The sequence below is a fragment of the Euprymna scolopes genome, chromosome 6 (genome assembly GCF_053919585.1).
Source record: "Euprymna scolopes isolate OS-2025 chromosome 6, ASM5391958v1, whole genome shotgun sequence".
Taxonomy (NCBI): Eukaryota; Metazoa; Mollusca; class Cephalopoda; order Sepiida; family Sepiolidae; genus Euprymna; species Euprymna scolopes.
The window spans coordinates 83552352-83566406 of NC_136487.1; the positions used below are offsets into that span (position 1 = coordinate 83552352).

The following is a 14055-nucleotide window of genomic DNA, read 5'->3' on the forward strand; positions in this document are numbered from 1 at the left end:
TTGAGTAGAACTTATAAACTTATAAATAAAATTCATTTATTACTCATATTTTCAAATTAGTGTTGAAGCGACACCATTATGTGTCCTCAAGCCAGTGTTCCTTAGAAGATTATCTCCCTTCTAATATAAAGACTCCATGTGATCGTGTGGTTTGGAGTTTATTGACTCTAAATAGTAAATTAATTTTTGAATCTTGTCCAAAACCTTGCCTCATTAAAAAACGAAACTAAAGATGACATGTATAATGACGAAACAGAACTATCATATGCCAAAAAAACTGATCAAGTAGTTTTACTTTTATAAGGAAAAATCAGTTTTAAGCATTAATTGGATTTTATAGGCATTAGAACAAAAATCTCCCAAGTTTGAATTAATACCGAGTTATTTCCTTTTCTGTTTTGAAATTGTTTTCAAAATAGTTGCTCTTCAAATATTCATAAAATTTAATTTTTTATTAAAAAATAAAACTACTTGATCAATTTACATGAATTTTGGAATATGATATTTCCATTTCATTACGGGTACATAAATCATACAGATTTTTCTTTCTTTTTTTTAATATAGGTGAAATTCTTGATAAGTATTTTCTTTTTATTAAAATTCTACTCAATATACTTCTGTAATTCTTAGTGTACACAAATACTTTTTCCTAATATGTAAGTATATCAAATAATTTTCCTGCTATTTTATTGGAAGGGCCATATTTTATTTGTGCATTAATCTAAATAAAAATCAGAAAATCCGTAAAAAAGTAAAAAGGATCAGACACTATTGGAACATAAAAAAAATCATACCATCTAAATGGCGTTGATATGCCTCTAAGATTGTCTCTACTCCGGGCCATTTAAATGACACGGGGCTGCCTGTGGATTCTGTGGATTCCATACGGCCATCATCTGACCGAGAAGACACAGCAGTGTGATCATGAGACGACAAAGATGACGTCTTCTGCGTGTGTAAGGAGGGGACTGAAGAAATGGACACATCCGTTGTGGACACCGGCTTTATACTGCTGCTACTACTACTACTGCTACCAATATCCATCATCTTCACCCCTGAAAGAGACAAAATAATTTCAAAAATTCTGACCATCTTGGAAATAAAACAAAAAGTCTAATTATATTTGGCAAAAGCTCTTCTTAGAAGCATCTTTAAGAAATTAAAACCATGTTTAAGTTGCAAATATTTTATTAAAATTCATTAGATATTTCTTGGATGCTTCTGAGAGCTTTTGCCAAATCTAATTATGTTATAGCAACCATACACCTAAAAAAAAAAGGTCATATTAAAGAGATTGTTCTCCATCTTACATCGTGTAACATTTAATCACTATCTTGATAACAACACAAGATAAAGCCATTTCTAATTACAGAACAAAAAATAACTTTCTCTGAGGATGGATATTTTATTATCCAAAATTAATAAAAAAATTTACAAAAAAATAATAAATAAATCTTATGATTTTTAATAAAATATTTGCATCTTAAATGTGGCATTTTGCCTATTATTTTTTTTTTTTTAATTTAAAAATGAAATCAGTTTTCAGGGCGCTTTTCAACATCTTGCATTCTTTGCAACTTTTTTTTTTTTTTTATACTTGTATAAGAAAATTCTATTTAGAGTTAACCATACGAATCATAATTATTATTGGTTTTACATACTGGCATGCATTGTATGGCTTTAAGAAATCGTCTATCCAGGTCTTTTATCCTTTTTTCTCATTTGTATCACTACTTCCCAGGTTTTCATTAGCATTTCTCTGTGGACTGGATCTGCTACCTTTAAGGAAAGTAGACCTTTATTTGCAACAGCCCTGTAACTCTTGCATCCCTTATTTTGTCCTTTAATTCTCACATTCCATGAGCAATGTTTCTGACAAAGGGAGGAAGAATTGCTGTTTTCTGGGTCAGAGTGCATGTATCAAACATTTATAGTTAACTATTTTTTGACCATGAAGTATTTTTTTTTTTAAGTCCTTACATTTAAGTGACTTCATGCCTTGTCTGAAGTGACTTCCATAAAATAAAAACTGTTTTACATATATTAAATCAAGAACTCTCATCCATTGGTTCAATATGGCCATATCATCAAAGTCTCCTGTTCTTCACATATCTCCCTGTACTGTCCAGATTTAAGATTCCTCTGAGATCACCAGAACTAAGACTGGATATAATCAATTCCAAATTGCTACGTGAAAACTCAGTTTCCAATATTCAATAGAGCTTAGTAACATGTACTCAAATATTTATAATAGCGTTTAAATCAAGTTTCGGAATGAAAAGCCTTAGCAGAACATAAATTTTACATATGCCTTAAGAGGAATAACTGTAAAAGTTTTCATAAATGAGTCAGTTTAAATTCAAGGCAAATCACATTCAGCTCAAATGTCATACATAGAAATACATACATAATTTTGCATGTGAATATTAGTGATGGAACGATTCCAATATTTTTGCTGATTCCGGTACAAGTCCAGATTCCATTCTAATTACTAATTCAGATTCCTTAAAGATATCTAAATATTAAGCTATGTTTCTTTTTTTTAATTTTTGGATTACGGTTCAAGCCATGCAATATGTGCCTATATTTTTGCAAATATAAAAATACACTGGGGAGAGCGGGATCTATAAAATTTAGTTTTATTGGCAGCTTAAAATCAATCAATATTTATCATTTTAATATTAGTACCGGCAAAAGAAAATTACGTTTTAAACACAAAAAAATTAATAAATAAATTAAAGGAATCGTTTTTGGCATTGAAAAATAGACAAACTTTTCTGATTCTGATTCCCGAAACAATTCCGATTTTTACAATTCCCAATTCTGATTAATCATCTCAACACTAGTAAATATTATACAGACAAAATTCGAATAATCCAAATTGTATGATTACTAATTTAGATGAAAAAAAGATGACGTCTGATAGCCATTTCTATGTTGAGAGTTTTTTTCACATTTCTCGATTTAAATACTATACAAGAGATATATTTTTTCTTTGCATCGATATGAGTCCATCATTCTGCATAGGGAGTAACAGGTGATAAGTCATTTTTATGTCTGAAGTGATCCACCATAGTCAAAGGCCCTCGTTTCATTTGCTGCTACATCAAGGTGTAGGGGAGTGCGCAACTCCATTCCCAGGATTACTGCACTTGCTCTTGATCCTCCCCTTATAATGATGAGTGTTTAGCAAGGGGGAATTAAGTATTAATTTCAAGTCTTTGGTGTGACTCAACTGAGAATTGAACCTGGATCTCCTGACCCATTAGCGAACACTCTTACCATTTTGCATAAATAAGTCAGTATAACATATGAAGGCTATTCTTATTCCATAGAGGATGAATACACAAGTTTTCATTGCTTACCTGTTCGACCATTGGCCGATTTATTTGAGAATGTAGAAGCCAAAACCGATTCATGAAATTCTTGAGCAAACTTTTCACTGAGACGTCTGTGGTCGCGATTATCTCGGTTTTCAGGGAATATTAGTGTACGAGAAGTTTCCTGACTGGGTCTGCTGGAATTAACTCCTGTTTGACTTGTTGCAGCTGGGGGTGGGGTTGATATGCTGGCTTTATGGTAATGTTGCTGAGATGATGATGATGATGATGAGGTGGAGGAGGAGGATGCTGCTAGTGCTGCTGCTGCTGCCAAGTGACGCTCTTGTAATTGACTCAGTGATATCTTTGGGCGTGTCGGTTGTTGGTCAAGTTTGTTAGGTACCTGAGATGTGCCATCCATTTCACTGTGTTTCCGTTTTGTTCGCTGAGGCAAACTATCAAGTAAGACTGAAGAAAAGAAAAGAAAAAAATCAACACATGTATATGTGTATACACACACACACACACACACACACAGAGACATGAAATAAATATACACGTTACGAAAAATAATTCATACATGTTTAAAGTCTTTTTGTTCCTCCAACTCCATATAAAGCAGAAGTTTAAAACATTGATATTTTATATTAATTGACATTTGTGTTTCTGATATCAATATATATACATTTCAATCATATATTATGATTTGAGTACGACACTGGTAAAAGAATATATATAATTAAAAAAGTTCAAATGTATTGAACTAAAAGCAATATTTTTTCATAAGTGCTCACTACATATCTAGAGCTATTGTAAGTGATATTATTTAAATTATATGTAACCTTATATATATGTGCATGTGTGTGTATACAGAGTGGTGCATAAGTCACTTTGCCTTACAAAGAACTTAGGATTGCAAAGCTGAAAATGGAGGCCATTTACGTGAATTTGTTTTTCAGGCATAAATTAAAATAAAATTCCAATCTTTAAACTATGCAAAAAAAAAAAAAAAAAAAAAGAATTGATAAAGCAGACTCATTCACAAAAAAGAAATTTTATTTTAAAATGGTAAAGTGACTTGTGAAAAAAAAAAAAAAAAAAAAATATATATATATATATATATATATATATATATATATATATATATATATATATATATATATATATATATATATACTAGCAGGAAAACCTGACATTGCCCAGGATTGAATGAGAATCAATGAATGTTCCATATTTCCAATACTTTTTTTGTCATTGAAATTGGTGAGATCGCCTATTTTGCAATAAAATCGATTGATTGCTTGCTTTAATCAAAGACTACTGTGGTGCACCAGAAGTTGGCTTAAAATATATATATATATATATATATATATTGCTATTATGAATGAAAGGCTTATAATTCACAATTAAAAGTGTTTTAAGGTGAAGAAAAGAAGAAGAAAAAGTGATGGGGGAATTAACTGACCAATTTCGCCCTCGCTTTCTTAAAGCTGTATCAAGGGATTTTAAAAAGGAGGAATCGAAACTATATACATTTAAAATAAAATTACATTGCGGTCCGTTATGTGTGTGTGTATGTGGGGGGGGGTGATTAAAATAAAGCAACATTGCGATATTTCTCAAAGATCCTGGAGACAAAAGAGGCATTCCCTCTGTTTACAGAGAGAAGACCTTCACAACCGAACCTGACCTTCTCTCTGTAACCAGAGGGAATGCCTCTTGGGTTTGAGCATGCTTAGTTTCTAGGATCTTTGAGAAATATAATGTTGCTTTATTTTAATCACCCCTCTCCCACATACATAACAGAATGCAACATAATTTTATTTTAAATGTACATATTTTCGATTCCCCCTTTTTAAAATCCCTTGACCCAGCTTTTAGAAAACAAGGGCGAAATCATTTAGCTGACCCCGCCCCTTTTTCTTTATTTTAAAACGCTTTTAATCATGAATTATAAAAGTTTTCCCTTCGTACTTGTGATATTTAAATTCTGTGCCCCTCAAATAATCATAATATATATATATATATATATATATGACAAAGAGTGTTTCTATACCTTTTTTTTTAATACACAAATTCTATTCCTGTAAGAAATCGTCTGCTTTCACCCATTTACCAATTTATGGGTGATTATTTGTTAAGCTTTCAAAACCCAATAAGTAAATCCTTCTAAATGTTGCACAGAACATTTAAAAGAACCATATAAAAAGACATAAATTCAAAAGCTCTTAACTATTTTCAGAATGAATTGAAAAATATATTAAAATGTTTTTACTTCCAACTCTCCAATTAAAGCAATTTGTAATATGGGTTTTTTTTTTTTTTTTTTTTACTTTCGTTAAGGCTACAAAAGTTTAGAAAATAAAAATATTTATTGTACCGTGTTTAGGTCTTTTATGAGTTTCTTGGGGATGTCGTTCTCCCTCTGTATGTTGTTGTTGCTGCCCTGATGTGTTATTATCTAATACAAGACCCAGTCGCCGTGCCCGTTCCTCTTCGCATGCCTGTTGTATTGCCTGCAATTCTAGAAAACAAAATAAAAAAATAAAACAAAGACTTAGAAATGCATTTACCAGCATAACTTGGATGGAGAGAACATAACCAATACAAAAATTCAGTAAGAAACATTTATTTCTTATACATTTATTCATTTGATTTGTCTATTTCTTTTTCAGAAAGGGATCTTACTTAAATCTTTGGTTCTTGTCCAGAATCCCCAATATTAAAATCAAAAATAAAAATCTGTATGTACGTACTATTCCAAAAATTAATCAAGTAGTTTTATTTTTAAACAAGAAATTCATTAAGTGATTACTGGGAATTTGTAGGCATTATAACAAATTCCGCAAGTTTTGAATTATCATTGACTTATCTCCCTTGTTTTGGAAGAATTACTATTTTGAAATGGCAGGTAAGACAATGTCTTGAATGCTCATAAAATTTGATTTTCTTATTTAAAAATTTAAAAATAAAACTACTTCATCAATTTATGCAATTTTTGGAATATGATATGTTCATTTTGTCACAAGTATGTAGATCATACAGATATTTTTTTAATCTTGTTTTTTTAGTATATGGGGATTGTGAACAAAAACCAAACCATAATTATTTTTTTATAGGAAATGTTTTTTGGCTGGACTGTTTTACAGCATGTCAACGTTTTTTTTATTATGTAATGCCTATTGTAGATGATTCATCAAACACAAGTTGCTATCTTGCCTGTAGCTAATGATGGTTGTTCATACTTTCTCAATAACTTTACTGTATAAATAAGTGTAATAGATCCAACTTTATTTAAAATTGACTTAGAATACACTAGTATCCATCGGTATCCATTGAACTACAAAGTTGATTTTTTTTTGTTCACAGAATTATGTTCCTTGTGTCAACTTGAGTAATGTGTGTGTGTGTGTGGGTGTATGTCTAGAGAAAAGGAATGAACTGAGTGAAGAAGAAAGACGAGGAAGAGTGGAAAAATTTTGTACAGAGGAAAAAGAGTGGGATAGAAGTTATATTACCTGGCAGTAACAGGTAACCTTGCTAGTTATTGCTTAAAACAGAACACAGATGTTTTAGGATCACCACTGACCAAAGCCAATCACGTGACCAGATTCTTGAAGACAATGTCCTAGGTCTTTTTCATTGATTCTGGCAGCAAAAACAAAAAACGTTTCAGCCGAAATTTATTTTCTTACCTTTTTTCTTTTCTGCTGTTAATGCCGATAGGTTGAGACTGTGTAGGAAGCGACATTTGTTTCTGTAGTCTGGCTGCATGCACATTTGTTCTGACAAATAGGGTGGGGGAATAGGCAAGCTACCAGAAGTGGCCGGCTTCTCTTCATCCTCTTTCTTCTTTTCCAAGGGTAACGGACTCAGACTACCTTCTCGCAACATGTGTCGCCGCTTTCGATGACGCTCAAGCTCCAAATCTGAAAATAGCAAAATTAAGTTTCTTTATAAATAAATAGTAGTCAAGTCTGTATATATTAACAAAAATTATATATATATATATATATATATATATATATAAATGTTCTTTAGATTTTTATCCTATGAATACATTCTTTACCCGGATTACTGTGTATGTGTATATATATATATATATATTTTTATCCTATGAATACATTCTTTACCCGGACTACTGTGTGTGTGTGTGTGTGTATATATATATATATATATATATATATATATATATATATATATATATATATACACACACACACATAGTAGTCCAGGTAAAGAATGTATTCATAGGATAAAAATCTAAAGAACATTCACTGGGTTTATATAATAGTACTCAAAAAATAAAATTATTTATATTAATAATTATTTATACAGACATGTACAGGCTTCACCACACTGGCATGACAATGTTTCGATCTGTAATTATTAATAACTAAGATCTTCTCAGGTGAAAACTATTCATTTAGATGTTCAGTTCATATTGAAGAATCTTTTTAATATGAATACCTAATTCCAGTGTAATCTCTGTACATTTCTGTATAAATAATTTTTTTTTTTTTTTTTTTTTACATGGGGGTCACCACTTATCAAGGCCCGAAGACCACTCAGGGATAAGGGTTATTGCATGTACAGTAATCAATGAGATAGTATTGTAGTATTCATTAGTATTGGGGGTTTTGATAGAGTGTCTTAAGGGGGGCGGTTTTTCAGGAGTTTGTTTATGTTGGACTTGAAGACGTCCAAGTTGTAGTCAGGTGGGAAACAGGCAAGCGGCAGAGAGTTCCACTGGCGTGCGGTTCTAAGAAAGAAGCTTTGCTCATGGAATCTACATTTGGATTTAGGCACAGATAAAGAGTGGGGAAAATTGACAGTAGTTTCAGCCAGACGGGTGTTTCTCATGAAAGATTGGCAAGGGGGGACGAGGGATTGGAGCTCAGACGAGCACCTGCCATGGAAATAACGATAAAACAAAGACAGGCTCGCAACGTCTCTTCTGTGGGAGATAGGTTGCAGGGAAGAGAAAAAGGCATCCCCCACTAAACCACGAAGTCTATTTTGTACTCTGTCAAGGCAGGATAGGCTGTTTTTAGCAGCTCCTGCCCAGATGTGGCAGCAGTACTCCATCCTTGGACGTACTTGGCTTTTATACAGACAGAGAATTGCATTAGTAGTGAGATATCTTCCGGAGCGGTAGAAGAATCCCACCATTTTCCCAGCATCCCTGGCAACAGATTTGATGTACGTGTTCCATTTCAGATCCGGAGTAAAGGTCAAACCCAGAAGCTTGTCAAAACATGGAGCTTCCCCAAGACGAGAGCCATCCATTTCAATTGATGCCAGATGGGGATCAGAGCGTTGATGATGTAAAGATAGAAGCTTGGTTTTGCATGCATTAAAAGTGACCAGCCACCTCTTCCCCCATTGTACCACACGCTCAAGATCAGAGGAGAGAGAATTAGAACTTTTTCATTTACGGCCTTTGATGTGTTGCCATTGATGGTCGTGTCATCAGCATAGATGTTAACGAATGATTTAAGTATGTGTTTTGGGAGATCATTGATGTAGATCAGAAAGAGAGTTGGGCCCAGGATGGACCCTGCTCATCAACCACTACTCTTATGAACCTAATAGAGAGAAATGATTTAATGATTGAGAAAACATTTCCAGTAATAACGTAGCTGGAAATCTTGTGAAGTAGGCCCTTATGCCATACCTTATCGAAGGCCTTCCATATGTCCAGAGCAATTGCCCTGGAAAGGAAACTTTTGTCAAGAGATTCACTAATCCTATGTGATATAACCGTTAGCACATCTGCTGTAGATCTTGCAGAGCGGAAACCATATTGCATGTCACTAAGAAGGTTGTTTCTGTTGAGGTGGTTGACTACTTCTTTATTTAATATGGATTCCAACAACTTACTCATGACACACAGGAGACTTATTGATTTGTACTGAGAGGGAGATGACTTTTCACCTGAATTCTTAAATACAGGGCATACTGATGAGGTTTTCCAGGGTGTTGGAAAGCACTTCTCCTTAAGGCAACGCTTAAAGAGTTTTGTAAGTATGGGGGCAAGTTCTTGTTAGAGCTTTTTCAGCACTATAACTGGAATGCCATCAGGGCCAGTTGCTTTACTGGAATCAAGATTCTTGATTAGCTTGGCGACCTCACGCACAGATATTTGTATGTTGCATAGCGTGTTGTCTGTTATAGGAGGAAATACAGGGAGTTGATGGTCATTGTCACATCGAGTAGAATAAGCTGCAAATTTCTTGGCAAATAGTCTAACCTTGTCTGATGCTGATGAGATGACCTCATTCCATTGATCATAGTTGGGATAGAACGCACGCTTCTGTTCAAGATCCTGTTTGCTATTTTCCAGAACTGGTGGGAACCAAGCCGCTGCTCAGCTACTTTGGATTTAACAGACTGAGCATATAGCTCTCTTGCATGTTTTATTACTCTTTTACAGTGGTTGCTGGCAGTCCTGAAAGCAGCTTTAGTCTCAGGACATCTATTACGTTGGTAGCTATGGAAAAAGTGATTTCTGTGCGCGATGACAGCAGCACATTCAGGAAAGAACCATGGCTGGCTGTTAGGTTTTTGTTGGTATTTTTTGGATGGTATGAATCGGTCTATGCCTACAATTAACCATTCAGTAAGGTCTGATACTATAGAGGACACATCCTTTTTAAACATGGAATGCAGAGGTAGATCAGCTATGAATGTACGGAAGCTATCCCAGTCAGCCATAGAGTATCGATATACAGTACGGTGGAGAGGTACGTCTGAAGACTTATTACATTTCATTTTTATCTTAACTGCTACAACAGAGTGGTCAGAGGATCCCAGAGGAGATAGAATGGAACATGAACACAGCTCAGGGGAAGTTGTGAGGAAAAGGTCTAGAAGGCTTGCATATTGACCGGGTGTATCGGGCACACGGGTGGGTTCGTGAACAATCTGAGTGAGTTCATAGGCAATGGCAAAATCATGACAAAACCTCCCCTCGTCATCGTTTTATTTGAGTGGGTCAGTCATTCCACATTATGGACATTGAAGTCACCGCAAATGTGAATGTTAGCCAAAGGATGAGCAGACAGGATGTGGTCAATTTTCTCAGATATGCTCTTAAAGATAGTAACCCCACTGTTGTGGGGGCGATAGAGGGCAAATATAAATGCAGTGGTGTAAGCTAGTGCAACCCGGAAGCACATATAAGGTAAATTAGGGTCTTCTCTGGAGATATCCCTACCACATGGAAAGCCATCTTTGATGTAGGCACATATTCCATGCCCATGGTGATCTTGGGGGTCAGATTTAGATGTTAAGTTGGAGTATCCTTTAATTATGAATTCGTCTAGAGAAGTGGTTGGCTCTATGCCAGTTTCACTTAGAAAGAATATGTCCGGTTTCGTCTCCTGTAAATATTAATATATACATGACATGCATTATTTATAAGTTGGAAACACATTCTATTAATAACTACTTTAAAATAAAACATTTTTTGCCTACAAAAATATGGATACTATCTCAATGCAACAATGTGAATTTTTCCCCCTTAAGCATCAAGAAAATAATTGCTTCTTGTACAGTATAATAGGATTTCAAATAAATGCATTTTACGTAAAACTGTGATTAGATACTTACGTGTCATGTCGAAATTAATAAACATGACAAAATTATGAAAAATGATCAATAAGAAAAATTACAATTAAAAATAAAATTTTTTGAATTATAGAATTTTATCATTTTGGTGAATGTGGAAGAGTTTTTAAAACCCATAGGAGGTAACTGCAATCTATGATTTTGAAAAATCTGCCATTTGAGAATAGAAAAGTACAGACCATTAATATCTATGTTTGTTTTTGATTGAGTTGAAGATTTGCTAGAAGTATTTACTTCTAGCAAATCTTCAACTCAATCATTTTTCCTAATTTTTGGAATTTTTACTAATTTTAACATGACAAATAAGTCCATAATAGCGTTTTTATTTGAAATGTAATTTTTGAAATCACATTATATTGTATAATGGCCAAATAATTTCCTGTTTTAAAAAAAAAATTATATGTTAATAATTCTTTTTAATATAAGTAAAAACAATCTAACAATTTAAATTAATAAATATTTTCTTTAATAGTCAACAAAGAAAAATTTTTCACCAGTTTCTTGAATTAAACCAAGTGTCTAATGATTACAACTGAACTTATCAAGGGTGCAAGGATTAGAAATTGAAAATGTTCTTCCTACATTTTAATTAATAAAGTGTTACAGACAAACAAATACATAAAAGATATGCACATGTTATCAGAAGAGACTGAAAAATTCATAGAGATGAGAGAAAAGAGAGAGAAGAGAGAGAGAGAGAGAGAGAGATGGGAGAAAAGAGAGAGAAGAGAGAGAGATAGGAGAAAAGAGAGAGAAGAGAGAGAGAGATAGGAGAAAAGAGAGAGAGAGATGGGAGAAAAGAGAGAGAGAGAGAGAGATGGGAGAAAAGAGAGAGAGAGAGAGATGGGAGAAAAGAGAGAGAGAGAGATGGGAGAAAAGAGAGAGAGAGAGAGAGATGGGAGAAAAGAGAGAGAGAGAGATGGGAGAAAAGAGAGAGAGAGAGATGGGAGAAATGAGAGAGAGAGAGATGGGAGAAAAGAGAGAGAGAGAGATGGGAGAAAAGAGAGAGAGAGAGATGGGAGAAAAGAGAGAGAGAGAGATGGGAGAAAAGAGAGAGAGAGAGATGGGAGAAAAGAGAGAGAGAGATGGGAGAAAAGAGAGAGAGAGATGGGAGAAAAGAGAGAGAGAGATGGGAGAAAAGAGAGAGAGAGATGGGAGAAAAGAGAGAGAGAGATGGGAGAAAAGAGAGAGAGATATGGGAGAAAAGAGAGAGAGATATGGGAGAGAAGAGAGAAGAGATATGGGAGAGAAGAGAGAAGAGATATGGGAGAGAAGAGAGAAGAGATATGGGAGAGAAGAGAGAAGCGATATGGGAGAGAAGAGAGAAGCGATATGGGAGAGAAGAGAGAAGCGATATGGGAGAGAAGAGAGAAGAGATATGGGAAAGAAGAGAGAAGAGATATGGGAGAGAAGTGAGAGAGAGATGGGAGAGAAGAAAGAGAAAGAGAGATGGGAGAGAAGAAAGAGAGAGAGAGATGGGAGAGAAGAAAGAGAGAGAGAGAGATGGAGAGAGAAAGAAGAGAGAGAGAGATGGGAGAGAAGAAAGAGAGAGAGAGAGAGAGATGGGAGAGAAGAAAGAGAGAGAGAGAGATGGGAGAGAAGAAAGAGAGAGATGGGGAGATGGGAGAGAAGAGAGTGAGAGAGATGGGAGAGAAGAGAGTGAGAGAGATGGAGAGAAGAGTGAGAGAGATGGGAGAGAGAGAGAGAGAGATGGGAGAAGAGAGAGAAATGGGAGATATAGGGGAGTAGAAAAGTGAAAGAAACCAAAGAGAAGACAGAGATAGTAACACTATTCAACAAAGCTGCTGTTAAATGGGAGACAGGCAACAAAAACCAAAAAAATAATAATATAACTCACCTCTTCTACGTGAAAGGGTCGTAAGTCCCATAGTTTTGAGGATAGCGCATCTTGTTACGTGACGTGTCAAGAGGAATTGGTGGTCCATTGACGATAATAGTAAGTTGTTGTTTTCGTTCCAGTTCCAGTGCTGCCACAATCTCTTCGTCTTCTTCACTGTCACTACAATACGTGCCATTTAAACGAGATTCTCTCATCTTGCGTTCTTCCACATCCAACTTGCTCACTACATTTTGGTCGGAGAAGACATGGAAGGAAGCATCCACCACAGAGTTGATGTGACCTGACAGCGAATTGTCATACATGCCACTACGGAAATAGTGGCTATAGTGGTTGGACATTTCATTATGATGTGGTTGGTTCTTTGTCACTACCTGAGAACATATACTAGTATTGACATCAAACTGCGGTTCGTCATGCAAGCTTCGATGTCTTGTTGAGGAGGCGGCTGTATCATTGGAAATGTCTGGTTTTATAACCGAATGCTCACTACCCCGATCACTGCGGCTGCTTGCATTGTCGTAGGAATTGACTCTTTCTGTTTTGGTTGGTTCCGGGTATTGATGATTGGAATAGCGGTAAGGTAAGAGGACATCGTACGGCCGGAATAAACCGGTCTCTACTGCCGTTTTCTCTGCACGGTCAAGATCGTTGTGTGATGACCGATTTGGGGGAATCAGAGGCGGTGGTCTGGAAGGTCGGTGTTCATCCCGTTGGTTATGGCCCTTAGTGTCCACTGACCTTGGCTGGTTGTTCAAATGAGAGCTGCTGCTGCTACTAGTGTGGTTGTTATTAATGATAGTGTTACTGTTGTTGTTGTTGCTGTTGCTATGCTGCTCCTTAGCAATGCGAGATATGGTGAAATCATTCTGGAAAATAAAGGTTTAACAAATATACAAGTTATTTAAATTGAGTAGTTTAAATTTGTACATTTTGTTAGTGGCTAGTAAATAAGTGAATATAAACTTGAGAAAAAATAAAAAGTGAATATAAACTTAATAAATATAATAATAAAATAAGTAAATATAAACTTAAGAAAAAAAAGGTAGTCAACCATAATAGAGAGTAACCCAAAGCTTATGTTAATGTTTAAAAAATAAAAGAAAATAAGCCCATGTTACTGTGTTGCCTAGAATATATATTCAAAAATTCATAAATATTTAAAGGAGATATATATATATATATATATATATATATATATATATATATATATATATATATATATATACACACACTAGCAGGTAA

The 14055-nt window shown here is 34.7% G+C and overlaps 1 protein-coding gene across 2 annotated transcripts in view; it reads right to left on the reverse strand.

Moving 5' to 3' along the window:
* Positions 1–794: 794 nt before the first annotated feature.
* Positions 795–14055, reverse strand: part of LOC145277735 (uncharacterized) — a 404820-nt gene continuing 391559 nt past the window's right edge. For both annotated transcript variants that reach the window (XM_080129441.1, XM_080129440.1), the window contains 5 exons: positions 12811–13679; positions 7016–7249; positions 5701–5844; positions 3366–3788; positions 795–1055 (listed from right to left, as the gene is read on the reverse strand). In XM_080129441.1, the coding sequence (XP_079985567.1) occupies positions 12816–13679 (864 nt within the window). In that variant the 3' untranslated portion in view covers positions 795–1055; positions 3366–3788; positions 5701–5844; positions 7016–7249; positions 12811–12815. The remainder of the gene's footprint in view (positions 1056–3365; positions 3789–5700; positions 5845–7015; positions 7250–12810; positions 13680–14055) is intronic.